At 41.8% G+C, this 14319-nt stretch overlaps 2 protein-coding genes across 2 annotated transcripts in view; both read right to left on the bottom strand.

Moving 5' to 3' along the window:
* Window positions 1–2631: 2631 nt before the first annotated feature.
* MUSTN1 (musculoskeletal, embryonic nuclear protein 1) lies at window positions 2632–6348 on the bottom strand. Its single transcript, XM_017732363.1, has 3 exons — window positions 6040–6348; window positions 3197–3317; window positions 2632–2976 (listed from the first exon to the last, which is right to left on the bottom strand). The coding sequence occupies exons 1-3, from the start codon at window positions 6046–6048 to the stop codon at window positions 2870–2872; spliced, it is 237 nt and encodes a 78-aa protein (XP_017587852.1). The 5' UTR covers window positions 6049–6348; the 3' UTR covers window positions 2632–2869.
* A 2371-nt stretch (window positions 6349–8719) lies between these two features.
* Window positions 8720–14319, bottom strand: part of LOC103614371 (store-operated calcium entry regulator STIMATE) — a 32616-nt gene continuing 27016 nt past the window's right edge. Inside the window, exons 7-8 of the mRNA XM_017732290.1 lie at window positions 13615–13764; window positions 8720–12724 (exon numbers count right to left, since the gene is read on the bottom strand). Coding sequence (XP_017587779.1) covers window positions 12608–12724; window positions 13615–13764 — 267 coding nt within the window. The 3' untranslated portion in view covers window positions 8720–12607. The remainder of the gene's footprint in view (window positions 12725–13614; window positions 13765–14319) is intronic.

Genomic DNA, 14319 nt, shown 5'->3' with positions numbered 1-14319 from the left:
GCTTATTTTTCCAACAGATCTTTGCTGTTAAACATTAGAATTTTAATGTTTCATAACACATAAAATTAAGAAATCCCTAGGTTGTTTTTTTTAAAAATTAGATTTCACTGTGTCATGTGAAATCTCTCAGGGAAATTATTTGGTCTGTGCAACAAGCTGCAGGAATCTCTATCATATTCCACAGTAATAATTTGAAAGGGCACATCCAGGACAAGCAACATTCACATGAGATACTACAGCTGGTGGATTTCTCAACCTTTGTGCCTCCCTGCACAACTGGCCCATGGGAAGTAAAGAGCAGCACTTATGAAACACCTCCTTTGGTGAGGTGACAAGCCATAATCCTTGGTGGGTAATGCCATTCATTGTCATAAATTAACACAAAGACCCTGTGCAAATACAAGCATCTGTGTTTGCTTCATGACTATTTTACAAAGTGTCCATGTGGAGAGCAAGTGGCCTCACAGTTGCAAGGAGACACTAAAGCAGAGCTCAATAATTTATTACTCACCAGACATCTACAAGTTCACTACAAAGAATGTGCTAAGCACAGCCTGGTCTTACAAGGCTTGTGCTTTAAGTAACTCTTTTAAAAAATAAACTTCATTCCTCCCTGGCAGACTGTTTATACCACTTGCAAATACCACATCCTTTATAGCAGGACATGTAAATATATATATTTTTAAAGACAAAAAATTAAACTGCTATAAATTCGATTAACTTGTACAACTCGTGTAATGCTTTAAGCCCTTAAAATACACAAGATTAGACACTTAGTGGCCTAAGAGCTGTAAGAGCCAAAGCTTTAGCTTTAATTAAGTGGATCTGTCATCAGTTTTCTAATGCCTACATGTAAAATCACATGGATGTTAAAGAGCTGCTTTCACTGCACAGATTTAGGCTGCATTGTCAGCTCTGCCCCTCACATTTTTTAGATGAGGTCCACATTAAAAGACAGGAAAACTAAAAAAGATCCCCAGTCCTTATCATCGCACTTGGAAGCAGCACAAGTAATTGAACTTGACAACATCCTGGAAATAGAGCTGTTTGCCAAATCCCACATTTCTGGCAGATACCTTACTTGGCTTCCCTGTAGAATCTGTGTGGGACACAGAGGTTTCTGTGCTTTGCTAAATCAGCACCAACATATCCAAAGCAGGGTCTGAAATACAGCACCCCCTGTCCTTTCTACTCCACCTGCAAACCTGCAGGTCAGGCCCTTGTATTGCACAAAAAAAGCAACAACAACATTTTGCCCCACTTGTCCCTCTCCACCATTTTTATGACTATTGAACAACCTCCTGCCAACTTCTCATCGCAGGTTAATTAAGGAGGGTTTGTCAAACCCAATGCAAAGGCAGCTCCAACATTATCAGTGCAGGAATTTTTTCCACCATGATTTTTTTCATGCTCTGGAAGGATCTTTCTTGGGAAAATGCTCTGCCAACATACCTGTGAGGAGTCTGTGCTCCATGGAGAAATTGTGCCCACTAAAGCGAGAAGGCAGGGTCTGGACTGCAAATAATAATCTTTTAAAGTGAAAAAAGCAGGGCAAGGCAATGCACCAGCAATATCTATAAGGAAGCTGTTGCCTTAGAGCCAAAGGATTTGTTGCTGCCTTATGTGAACTCCTCCCCAGAGCCTCTCTGGGATCTGTGTGGACACTGTCGCATTTTATCTTTCAAGTGTTTGGGACACAAAAGCCAAATATTATACATTTCATGATAAACAGACAACTTTGGCATCACTTTTATCTCTTAATCAGGTCTAACCTGTGTAAAATAAAAGTAATTTCTTAAAAAAAGGGTGGCACTTACCTTACCATCCCCAGACGTGCTGCAGAGACTCGGGGTGTGTGGAAAGCATGGCAGGTGCCCAGAGAGGTTTCTCTGTGTTTGAGCATAAATATCCAGCTGAGGGGAAACATTCTGGGGTTTGGGAGAAAACAGGTTTGATGTTTGATGCAGCAAATCAAGAAGTAAACAGCTTTGAAAAAAAAACAACTTCCCCTCAGAGTGTGCCGGTGTTGTACAGAGACACTCATTGGCTTCTCATCTCCATGGTCAGGCAGGACATGGTGGCTGGGTCTGTCACCCAACTTCTCACTCGATCCAGTGGGACAGGAGGAAAAAGCCACTGGGGAGCGAGCTGAAATCCCTCCCTCGGTGCTGGGGCACTCTGAGAGTCGGGCCTCTGCCGTCCCAGCTGAGCTGCATGAAGGGAAATCATGGCATTGCTGCCCTGAGGGATGTGAGGGGAGAGATGTGAGGGGGGACTGTGAAGGGGGGAGCCATGAGGGAGAAACCGTGAGGGGGAACTGTGAGGGGAGAGCCGTGAGCGGGAAACCGTGAGGGGAGACCCGCCACCCTGTGCCATGCCGCCACCCTGAGGTGCCACTGTAGGCAACACAAATTCGGGTGAAATCTCCAAGTTTCTGTGCTGCCTCTTTGATCAGTTCCTCCTCAGCTCCCTCCTGGTGAGGGCGTGGTGTGAAGAAATTATACTGACACTGAGACCATCATCAGGGTGTTTGAGCTTGCATTTGACAGACAAAATCATCGCTGGTAGTGCCAAAGCGCCCATGGAATTAATCTGAGCCCAAACTGAAATGAGTCACCACAGTGTGCCAAGCTGAGTCCAACAACCTTTTTTTATTAAACCATTACAGCAAACATTGTCCAATACAGAGAAAGCAAGCATGTAATAAAAATGAACATGGAAATTTTACTCTTTGATATGAGTATATTTCCTACTTAAGGACTTACAGTGGAAATTAGCTCCTTGAGTCTACAGTGACTTTAGTGTAAGGAACAGAAATTTTGAAAAATGTTACAACAATCATTTGGGTGAGACACGTCCAGCTCCACTGTCAGCCAAAGACGCTCTTGGCTGGCTCGTCCTTTGGTTTCTCAAAGACTGTTTCACCTCCTGTCCGAGCCCGGCTGAATATGGAAGGTGCTGCACAGCCCATTTGTTCTTGGAAAAGAAAACCAGGAGAGACAATCAGTGAAGTACCACCCAAATTTGGGGAGTAAAACTAGTGCTGCTGAAATACTCAAATACACATTTCATAAATACTTCATCTGTCCATCAGATGAGCAGCAGGCTGCTGTTCCAGAGGTGACTCTTTCACTTGAAAAAGGCAATTAAGTCATTGTTTTACTCTGCTTAATTGTTTCCAGTCAAGGAGACTTACCACACTGCCTCATCACTTGGTAGGTTTTGGATTTAATTTCCTGGTTTTTGGTGAGGTTTCCTCTGGCTCCTTTGAGGTCTTCTTCCTTCACTGGAGGACGCTTCTTTTTCACAGGGGCTGGCTAAGAAACAGACCCACATATCAGTATTTTGTGTTTGAAGCACAGGGAACAAAGCTGCCTCAACCCAAAGGCTATAACGTACAAGTTGCTAACACAACTTTTTCACCTATTTCAGTTCTGAGATTACACTCAGCTACTTCGGATCTTCACATAATCACAATTTCACTGCCCTTCCCAAAATCTGTTATCATTCTTACTGTTCTGAAATTGTCTTATTGTACAGCCTTTGAAAGAACAACGGACTACTTAATTTAATGAAGAATTATTTTATTCTTAGATTTTCTTTGTTCAGCCCTGCCTGCTCATTCTGCAGGTAATTCAAGGATATGTCCAATATTTGGAAAGAAAAAATCACTTCATTACTAAGTTGGACTTGTGCCTCCATCTACTTACTACTTCTTTGGGAAACTGGTCAGAGAGATTCCGAATCCAAACTTGCTTTAGTTGGAATAAACACTTGACCCATAGTTATCAATCTTAAATTTAAGAAACAGAAGTATCTGAGCACTCAACAGGGCTCTCTACTGAACACATCTGAAGCACTGGACTTGGAACCCAAAGAAGGAGAAGGAAATCTAATACAGAAACAGATGCATCATCAGGTGGTGCACTGCAACAGCCAAGTACTAATCTGTTTACAGTTTATCCCACTACAAGGAAATAGGGATAACATTGCTTCATATTAGCCTATCCCTATCTTTAAATTAGCACTCCACAGTCAGACACAACCTCAGTCTGCAGCAGCCAACATCACAAGCATTCCCCCTTCAGTTTATTATTTCATGGTCAGATTTCCAATGTCCCACCAGGCAGCCCTCATGGCAAGATGCAGGGCACAGGGGTATGATTAGGAAGAACAGAAGATTCCCATACTCCAACTCCAACAAAATGGATTTGCACACTGAAACATCAACAAGAAACTTCTCTGACCATCACTACATACACAGGGCTTCTGATATTTGGGTTCTGGCAGTGGTGGAGCCCACTCAGGCACTTCAGGCTAAAAACAGATGTGGAGGGAATCAAATCCCTTAAGGTCTACAAATGGCTGGAGCAGCAAGTCCCAGGGAGCTTGCAGAGACAGCACATGCATGGCTGGCTCTTAGTCGGGTGGGCTGGCTCCACTGCACCCTTTGGCATGTTTTCTGTCTGCTGCAAACTCCTGGGAACGCTCAGAATAGCTCACTGTCAGTCCCACTTGCATGTATTGTGGGAAAAAACCATTTACAAGATCTCCGGGGAAAACACTCATGAGTAGCCAAAGCAAGCAAAGGGAAACGGTGGCAGCAAACCCTTCAAAATTCACAACAGCTTGTGCATGGTTGTTCAGCTGGTGAACCAATTGTCCCCACAGCCAGGGTGTCACCTGTCCTTCTGTAACGACAACTGGCATGTGATGGGAACAGTCCCTCATACCCATGGCATGCTCCACAGGCAACCAACCCAGAAAGGGAAAAAGCCCCTTGCTTTATTAACAGAAATATGAAGTCTGCATAATCTCTGCCCATTATTGGCAACAGACAGTAACTGTGAGGCTTCTTCCCATTGGGACAAGGGAATTCTTGGGGACAGGGTGAGGAAAGGTGGTACTTGGAGATGCACAAAGTTATAGCCAGGCTGAGCAGAGCTCTTGAATGTCACCCAGTCATTTTAAAATAAACCATCTCATGCTTTGATCACAGGAGGATTTTCCAGCAGGCCAGTTGCTGTGGATTAGCTGGCCCCAGCTGAAGAGCAAAGCTGGTGCACAGAGAGGTTATGGTGAGCCCTGGCCAGCAGCTGCCACTGTCGCAGCCCCACCACTGCTAAGTGCTCCCAGATTTGTGAGCAGGGTTTGCCAGGAGCCATTCCCAGCTGGCACAGGCATGCAGCCTGTGCTTTATCTCCTCCTGTCACAAGTCAAAAAGTGCTACTTTACAAGACTTATGACTGGGTTTTAAGTCCTGTTTTCCTTGGAGTAAAGAAAATCAGCTGAACTGAGTTAGACTGTGTGGCTGAAGAACTGTGCTCTCCTACTCTGCCTGTGCTCCTATTCTCCAGCCCACCCATCCCATAAAAACCTCATGCTGAAGAGAGCTCTGCCAGGCACATGCAGCTTGTATTGCAAATATAACATTTATCTGAAACGTCAACATTTCTGAGCTAATTTTAAGAGCACATTGAAGCACTGATTATTGGGGCACACGTTAATTATAAAATTAACATAAAAGTATTCATTTTATACAAAATGTCAGTCTCAAATATCCTAACAGTTATAATTTTCAGTCACACTCTTTTCTCCTGCATGTTAATACATTAAGCTTTACACAGTGACATTTCAGAACAGCCACCTCTTTCCAAAACAGAATTTCAAAATCACTGTCTGAGAAAGTGTGATGGAAAGGCAGAGATTCCTCCTTCTGTGAAACATCCCAAAGCAGAGCAGGGGAAATGATTTTTCCCTTTCTACACAAATAAAAATATTTAAGGTAAACCAGAACATTTTAAAGCTAAATTTATTAACTATGTAGAGGGCAGCTGCTTTCCTTCTTCACCAAATAACCTTTCCTAAGAATGAACTTGTTAAAATATTTTAATCACACAAGTCACAGAGCAGAAAAGCTGAATTCACTGGTTAACGAGAGGAACTCGCTAATAAGCTTTTCCAAGCAAAGCATCCAAACCAGTACCAGGTTTGCCAGGCGCTGCTCCGAGGGCAGGCAGCGCACAGATGTCCCCGTACCTGTGACATAACTGCGGTGCTCCCTCGCTGAAATCCCTCCCAGGTCGTTCCCGGCTTTGATTAAATCCAGCCCGTGAGCTCTGCGAGCGCCTGTTGTTTTCCTGGACTTATATAGTGCATCTGAGTGAAGTCATGAGCCGGGTCATCTTCCCAAAGCAGCGCCCGGAATGATTCAGGTTGAGGGACGCTGTTGTTGTCGGGAGGTTTATTCCTGGCGATGACTCGGGCGTGCAGCATTCACCGGGCTGGGCTGATGGGGGCAGGCAGCTGCGGCAGCGGGACGCGGGGAAGCCTGCTCCCTAGAAAAACGCTTCCCGGGGAGTCCGCTGGGGTTCTATTTATAACTTTAAAAGGCAAAATGTTGTTATGGACACAAAATTGACTCTGAATCCTCTAGGGGGAGGGAGGGGAAAAAAAGAGTGGGCATTTGTTTCCCAGCATAACAAAATATGTGTTTTCTAAAGATGATATAAACCTAATGTCCAACGCAAAACAGCGCCCTGGATCACTTTTGCACAGGGATCTTTAACAGGAAAGTATTGAGACTCTTTTGGAGAGTCAATAAAGTAGGGTATGGTTTTACCGTTACAACTCTATCACTGATCATGCTCTGATGCTGGCTCTTACACAACTGAGACAGTAAAATCACTTTCTACTTCCAGCACTATTAGCAAGTTTAACCATTTCACCCACATCTGTATAGGAACAACTTACTCAGACACAGATAAACTCGGTGTTCCCCACTGCACATGCTGACAGTAGTAAAACCTTTCCTACAACTTTTAATATTTGTTCTCGAAAGAATTTTTTAATTAAGTAAAGCCCCACCACCTCTGAGCATGAATTCAATTTTTCATGACTAGGAGAAGGTTAGGGGGGAGATTGTTTCCCTTTTGTTTTTTTTACATTAAATCTTTACATCATGCAAAAAAATCAGCTTCTGTAACTGCACTCAACACCTACAAAGAACCAAGACACCAGCCAGGTGGGTTAATGTGAGAAGGGCAGCCATGGCAGACCTCCAAACACCTTCCAGAGATAACGACTGTTGCGGTGGTAGAAATCTGCCCTGGCCTTTCCTCAAGCTCTGCCAGTGCTTTTAGGGTACAGAGAACCACAAGAGGTCCCAAAAAATTTGTTTTTTCACTACGAAAACATGGCATCAAACCACAGTTCTAGCGCCGTATGAGCAGGGCTGTGAGATCTGTCGGCTGTGAACTATACCCCAGGCCTCCCAGTGCCCAATCTGCCTTTAGGCTGAACTCTTTCCAGGCCTGAAATCTTCTCCTTTATTGGGGGAATTATTTGTAGGCTAAGAAGCAGTTTGGCTGTTATGTCCTTAGCCATTCCTTAGGCTGATTTTCTATTTTAAACCCATGGCTTAGTAACCAGAAGTGTTTCTGCAGAGCACCAATGCCCTTAGTAGGCCAACAAAACAGAAAACACTGACTTTTGAAAAAAGACAGATTTTTTTTCTATTGTACAAAGTAACACTTCTCTAAGATGTTTCTCTACAGTCCCACAAGCGTCACTATTCTGACTACCTATTATGACAGGAAAATAGCATCCTGCATGTTTAAAGCAAATATTTAGAATTCAAGACACTGAACTATTATTTTCCCTTCGGCTTTCAAAATTGCTTCAGTTAATTGGTACTGCATATTCCTCACTCAAAAGCAACAGAGTTCTGCTTTCATAGCAATTTAATCTATACAAACAAAATCATTACACAAACAAAATCAAACCACTCAAACCGTGTTTGCCATTTGGGGCAGGTGAAGTGCTCAGAGAGGCAGGCAGCACATCCTAAGGTTTCTAAAACACCCCAAAGCCTGGACAGCTCTATTCTCTTCAATTACACATTTCCTAAACAGGCACAACCATTTCCTTGCACAGATTATGGGCTATTTTTCCTCACAAAGAACCCAGCCTTAATCTACAGTTACTTACATTTTAGAGTAGAAATCCTGTTCACCTGGTTGAGGTCCTGACATCTGTTAAACGGGATGTGAATGACAATGGAACAAGATGGCTCATTTATCCAATAGTGGCCATTAAAACCACAAGTTTTAATCTTTCCACAATAGGAATTGTGGAAAACTCCTTTGCTGAGGAATGGTTCCAACTAAAATATGATGATGACCATAGAGAATTTAGTGAATGTACACACGGCTGCCACTGTGGTCTCCAAATCTCAGGGGAGATTTGACTTTTCCTCCAGGAAAGTGCTAACAACCCCTCAGGGGACTGACACTTGGTAGAGCGAAGATTATACTCTGAATTCCCTGTAAGGATGCAGTGGGTATGGGGCTACTTGGATGTGGTAGGTGGAAAGTATGAAAATAGCAGGCAAATGTTACACAGGAGTTACAAAGACAGGATTGCGTCGATACTGTGCAGCTCCAAACCTGAAAAAAACCTTCCTCAGGGAATGGATCTGAGAGGAGCCTACAAGGATTCTTAAACTTGTAAACAAAATTTGCAACTTCAGAACAGTGGCTCTTCCTGATCAAATGGGACTTGCCATTAAGGTAGATGAATGTGCTGAAATTAGAATCAGCGTAACTGCGCACAATGAGAGCTGAAGTTAAACTCAAGTAGCAGAACCTGCTTCCCACAAGAGCACACTAAAAACACTGAAACACAGGCATTTTGAAACAGAACAAGTATAAAACAAGTGTACAAATCTGTAATAAGTCAAACTTTATTGTAAACCATTATACAACGTACATCAGATACCCTTAAAAGTTTAAGGTAACACCACTGATTAAACAATATGGTCCAAACAGGGCAGCAGAATACAGCTGTTGGTTTTGCTCACATTGGCTATACTCTGAATTTACTTACAAACAAACCCCACATTCAGTTTGAGACGGATACCTACGCAAGACAAAAACACCTACAAAAGAGTCCCTTTTTTAAAGATACTGCAGTTTTACTTTGTAAAACCATAGTAGTCATTTTCAGTAATTGAACTGGAAACTTCACCTAAAAAAGTTTGCACGCCTATGCTGTAGATGTGCTCTGCCTTGATGTGGCTGAATTTATTCGCTTTCACTACTGGTTTCTCCTGTAAAAAGCACAGCAAAGTTGCAAACACGGGTTAGTCAAGCACAGTGGCAGAGATTCCTTGTGATGCTCAGCTCTGAGCAGAGCGGGAGAGCCCAGGTCCCCCTCCCCAGGCTCGGCAGGAATCAGAGCAGACACCTGCCAGAGGGGATCACTTTGCATTGCTCTAATTTGCAACTCAGTTTCTGAGTTTTCCCTGAAGAAAAGCTGTATAGTACATTTTAGTTAGCAACATTAACAGACAGCATTCACCTACTTAAAGTAAGACAAGGGGACCTGAACATATTGAAGCCAGAACTTGGAAACCACATATTAGACAACACCAGTGTTTTAAGTTTATGCAGATGTGTCACAGGTCAGATACTAGGAACAGTTAATACATTTAGGTTGACCACTCGTGGTAAATTCCATCTCCACCAATATTTCTGTGTCTCTTCTCTAAGTTACAATCCCTTTCTCTTACTTTGGCATACACTACATAGCTTATTTTCATTAAACAGAATCCTACTTCCTAAGCACAGCCTGAATTAAACCTTTGCTATGAGTTGTCCTGAAGTACATTTGCCAGGCAGAAATCTGAGTGACAATTTGAGGATAATGCAAACATGATGTTGCAGTATCACTGCTGGATCAACTCTTTATGAAAAGTGCATTTCAGACTGTACTGCCAATACATTTCAGTGAGTGGTAAGACACAGTGAAGCACTAGGCACACACTCCCTTCTCACATATGCAAGCCAGTCAGACAAAAGCACGTGTCCTACTCATATTTATTGCAAGAATTCCAATTTTTACCTTACAGAGAGGAAAACTGCCAATCTTACATTTTCCATCTCTTTCACAATGATAACAAAGAATGTACCAAAAAACCCCCCATATTTTGTTATTTAGCTAAAATTCTGAATAAAATTATTGTCTTAGTAGAGAAAGTAATTTTTTTCCCCTCTGAAGGTTGCTCCTCCTGTTACTACTGTTGGTATTTAAAACACTTCTGTGTCTTTAGCTCATAGTGCTTTACTACATCATCTTGCTAGGCATATCAAGACCTCACATCAAGTGACATTTAAGCACTTAAGACATGAAAAATTAGGCATTCAGAACCTTTTCTATAATCATATTCAAGAAACTGCTCCATAGCACTTTATACTGCTTTGTACTTGGTCAAAAAGCTTGAGGTCTGCTCAAAACAAATATTTTTACATGATTAAGGCCATAATTTTATACTGACACTTCACAGACTAAACACGAGACTAGGATAATTTTGATAATTGAAGTAACTGGAGGAGGAAAAAGGAAGATAAGATGCAAGCTTGTACAGTTAAATTTGTGTGCGCTGCTCAGTTATCTCAGCTGGCAAGGACAGCCATGGCTCTGCACTGGGACGCAGCACATGGTCAGGAGCTTGAGTCCACTATCTGAAATAGAACAAATCCTATGCTAAAAAAATAAATGCTGACATTTGTGACAAGAGCCAGTCCTAGCTCTTAAATCCCTTTGGAAAAGTGAGCTGTATGAGACTATTCTGTTGATGAGTTCCTTGAAGTACTGTGCTTTTGGAGATCTGCGCCCACCCAGTGGTCAACAGTCAAGATGACTCACACAATCAATAAAAAAACCCCAATCCCCCCAAACCAGAGACAACACTGATTAGGGACCTTTCCCCATCCCCACCCCCCCATGTCAAAAGAACTCAGGTAAGCTTCCACTGTCATTAGTTTCTAGATTTAGTCTAAAGGAAACACTAGTACTTTAACTTATTGCAGTTCTTACATTTCAGTGCACAGTAACAAAGGTCAGTGGCTCAACTAAAACCTCGGGTTTGGGAAATGTCCCTTTGAGCCAGCTGGACACTCCAAGGTGTCAGAGCATCGTGTCCCCTCAGCAGCCACCGGGAAAAGGGATGCTGGAATAGTGAAAGTAAGCACGTGAGCGCACAGTTCAGTATTTACTAAGGCCCAGTTAAGTGGTCTGGATAATAAATCACATTAAGACCTAGTAAATCTATAAAAAAATGTAAAAAATCTTAAAAAGTTCTGAGCAGTTTTCCAATGAAACTGGTTTAAGGCTTGGAATTTTTCTGGTGTCCAGATACTACAACAGATTTGCATTTAAGGTCTGTTGTCACCTCTTTGACACATCGCCTTGTCCTGCACAAGGTTTAACTAAGCAAGGAAAGCTGTCAGAAACAATAATTTAAAAAATATGCAAAGCAAAAGGATGTCACTGAAAACACATCTGCTAGGTTTCAGATCACCACATGTTCTCAATTATCAGAAGAGACACTGAAAATCCCAGAAATGCTGTGGTAACAACTGCACTGTACCCCTTGGGGTTGTTCTTTTACTACTGAAAGATAATGAGACTTTATGGAAATGGAATAGGAGAAATTTTTTTGTAGTCGCCATTAAGCACATTAAGTAGAAGACTGCTTTTTCAACAAAAAACAAGGGACAGAATTGTATTTGCAATATTGTAGCACAACTGCTTCAATCAGATCACAGTCCTGTACTGCAGGCCCTAAAATAGGAAAAGTATCAGAAATGTTCCGTATCTTTTGGGTCACTTGAGAGGTATGCACAAGAGACTTGGAGAAACAGAAATAATTAGAGTCATCCATAGATACTCATTTCACAAATAACTTAACACAATGGATTTTTGTTATACGCTAAAGTGCACATTTGTCAAATATGCAAACACCACCTCCTACTGAAAAAGGTATTTTCAAATTATATGGTCAAGAGCACACATAGGACTGCATTTTTTAGTGATATTTGGTGACTTAAGCGGTGACAGAGAGCTTTTCCCTTTGCAATCCCTTTGTCTTAAATCAGGACACAAGGATAAATAAGATTTTCACTACAAATCTTTTGACCAGTTCTGCACAAAAAAGGGAACTGCACCCTTTTCTCTGACAAAGAGAATCTTTAAATACAACTGTATGAAAATATAACTTAAATATAAAATAGTCAAATAGATTTGAGAAGACTTGGAAAAAAATCTTTGTTCCACCTACTAGTTCCATAGGTACCCAGTAGCAAGTAAACATTTGTACTTAAAAAAATAACCTTAAGTTACAGCTCGTAACCATACACTATTCTGCTCTAGGAATTATGCTGCAAAAGCCAGTTTTAGTAATAAAACACACTCCTTTAACTTAGTCAGCTCTGATGCCTTTTTGAGAACTCCTTACACTGTCCCATCAGTAACCCAAAAGTGAAAGATTCTTTATTTGTTCTCTCTGATCTTCTCTGACACCTCCCACGCGAATCTCCTTAGTGACTTGTCCCTTTTCCACACATGATGAGGAGACATTCTTGCATAATTGGTCAGTGTGTTTGTAGTGCAACTGAACTGGAAGTCTTCCAACCGCTTTGCCTTCTGTTGGTAGACCTTGCTTGTAAGTCAGTTTGTATGAAAAGGGAGATGCAATTGCAACATTAAACCCCACTGACAGAAGTTTTTGCCATGAAACCTGCAAGTCCACAGGCCAAGGAACGTGTCATACGGGCAGACCAAAGCGATGCTTCTTCTTCTTGATGGGCTTTAAGTTGGTCAGTCTGCGCAGGTCCTCCTCGGCGTCCGACTCCTCCATCTCATCATCTGCTGAAATAAGGATCTAAAAACAAATTACAGCTTCTGAGCACATGGAGCAGTCACACTCCTCCTTCTTTCTACTTTTAAACTTTTACTTTTTTTTAATGCTTGCAAAGCACCTTATTATTTGCTCAGGAAAGAGTTCAGAGAACGCAATTCGGATTTACCGCCACACTATCAAATATCATTGCACATCCTATCAGGAACCTCCAGTAAATTTTGAGGCAGGATGGATGCACATTAATCTCACTACAGCCACTGACTCTGAACCTAAAGAGTGATGCCTGCACCTCCAGAACAGTGGAGGCAGCTTGAGAGGTCTTTATTTAAGCTCTTGATCAACACTGGTAACAATGCAGTCACATTACCTGGCAAACCACATATAAACAGCATTGTTTATCACACAGGAAAGTTACATTAACTTACTAAAGCTAAACCAACTCACCTCCAAAGAAATCACCCATCCTTCAGCTGAACTAAAACCTGCTCACTTAATGTAATTTAGAAGAACATTATGCTAAGGCAACTATGTAAATAATTCTTGAGAATCAGGTCAGTTGCCTCCACCAGCTCCCTCTCACTTAAAGTTATTAACCTCTCTTTGAATTAGAATTGTCTATTAGTTTTGTACTTCCTGTGAGGTTTTATTTAGAAGCTCTTGCAACAGAGCTCACCTGTGATATTTACATACATTATTGTGTCTTCCTGCCCATCTGGAAGGAAATTAATTGCCAGAGTGGTACAACAATGACATTTTCCTTAACTGGTTCTCAACTGCAAATGCTGGGAGCTACTGCTAGAGGTACATGCTCAGAAAATCAAACCTAAGTTGACAGTGCTACAAAGAAATCAATATCAAGAGGGATGAATTGTATTGATATTGCATTAATTACAATAATTAACTCTACATACTTCTGACTCTGACTCCTCATGTGATGCTGCTCTCCTGTATCGCACTTTACTTCCATTTCTTGAATCTTGTCCTGCTTCCTTTTCTTCAAGTTTAGCTTTTGTCTTCCCTTTCTTCATAAGAAAATTATCTACTACCCAGAACATTAATGCCTGTTAAAGAGAAGGGGAAAATGACAGTTCAGCTTTCTTCAGAGTAGAAGAAACATCCAAATACTGACCAAATGAACTTGACAGTAATTCTGAATTGGCCAAAATCTAAATCTTGTATAGGCACAGCGTGACATGGCTTGTTACACCTTGCAGGAGTGCTCTAGAACCCAGCTACTTTAGTCCTTTGTGGAAGAGATGAAAATAAGAAAAGCAGTGACTATTCACAGTGATGATATATTAACTCTTCATGTAGCAATGCTTTACTAGCACTTATTACATGCAAGGACACCCTCTGGCTCTAATTCCTAAATCCCAGATTGCTGAAAGAGTATACTTTGGGAAGGATGACTGCACACTTGCCCTTTTGCTCTGCTCCACCACAGGCTAGCCCCTAATAGCTATGGTCAGACACAGGATACTTCACAGGATGTCTGTCCTTAGACCAACTGCTTCCTAAAGCAAATTTCACTGTAATTTTATAATCTCTATGTCAGTATTTCAGTACTACAGTCAATCTACTGAAGTCATCAGGCCAAAGAGGACTATGAGGCATTC

Source organism: Corvus brachyrhynchos, unplaced genomic scaffold (genome assembly GCF_000691975.1).
Source record: "Corvus brachyrhynchos isolate BGI_N302 unplaced genomic scaffold, ASM69197v1 scaffold4, whole genome shotgun sequence".
Lineage (NCBI taxonomy): Eukaryota > Metazoa > Chordata > Aves > Passeriformes > Corvidae > Corvus > Corvus brachyrhynchos.
Note: the sequence above shows the minus strand (reverse complement) of the source record. Positions and strands in the feature narration are given on the sequence as shown.

Bases quoted from the DNA above. Each gene is read 5' to 3' on its own strand.
- MUSTN1 (XM_017732363.1), bottom strand. The intron at 2,977-3,196 runs GTAAGTCTCCTT...TTCTTTTCCAAG, and splicing joins CCAAGTGATGAGGCAGTGTG to AACAAATGGGCTGTGCAGCA.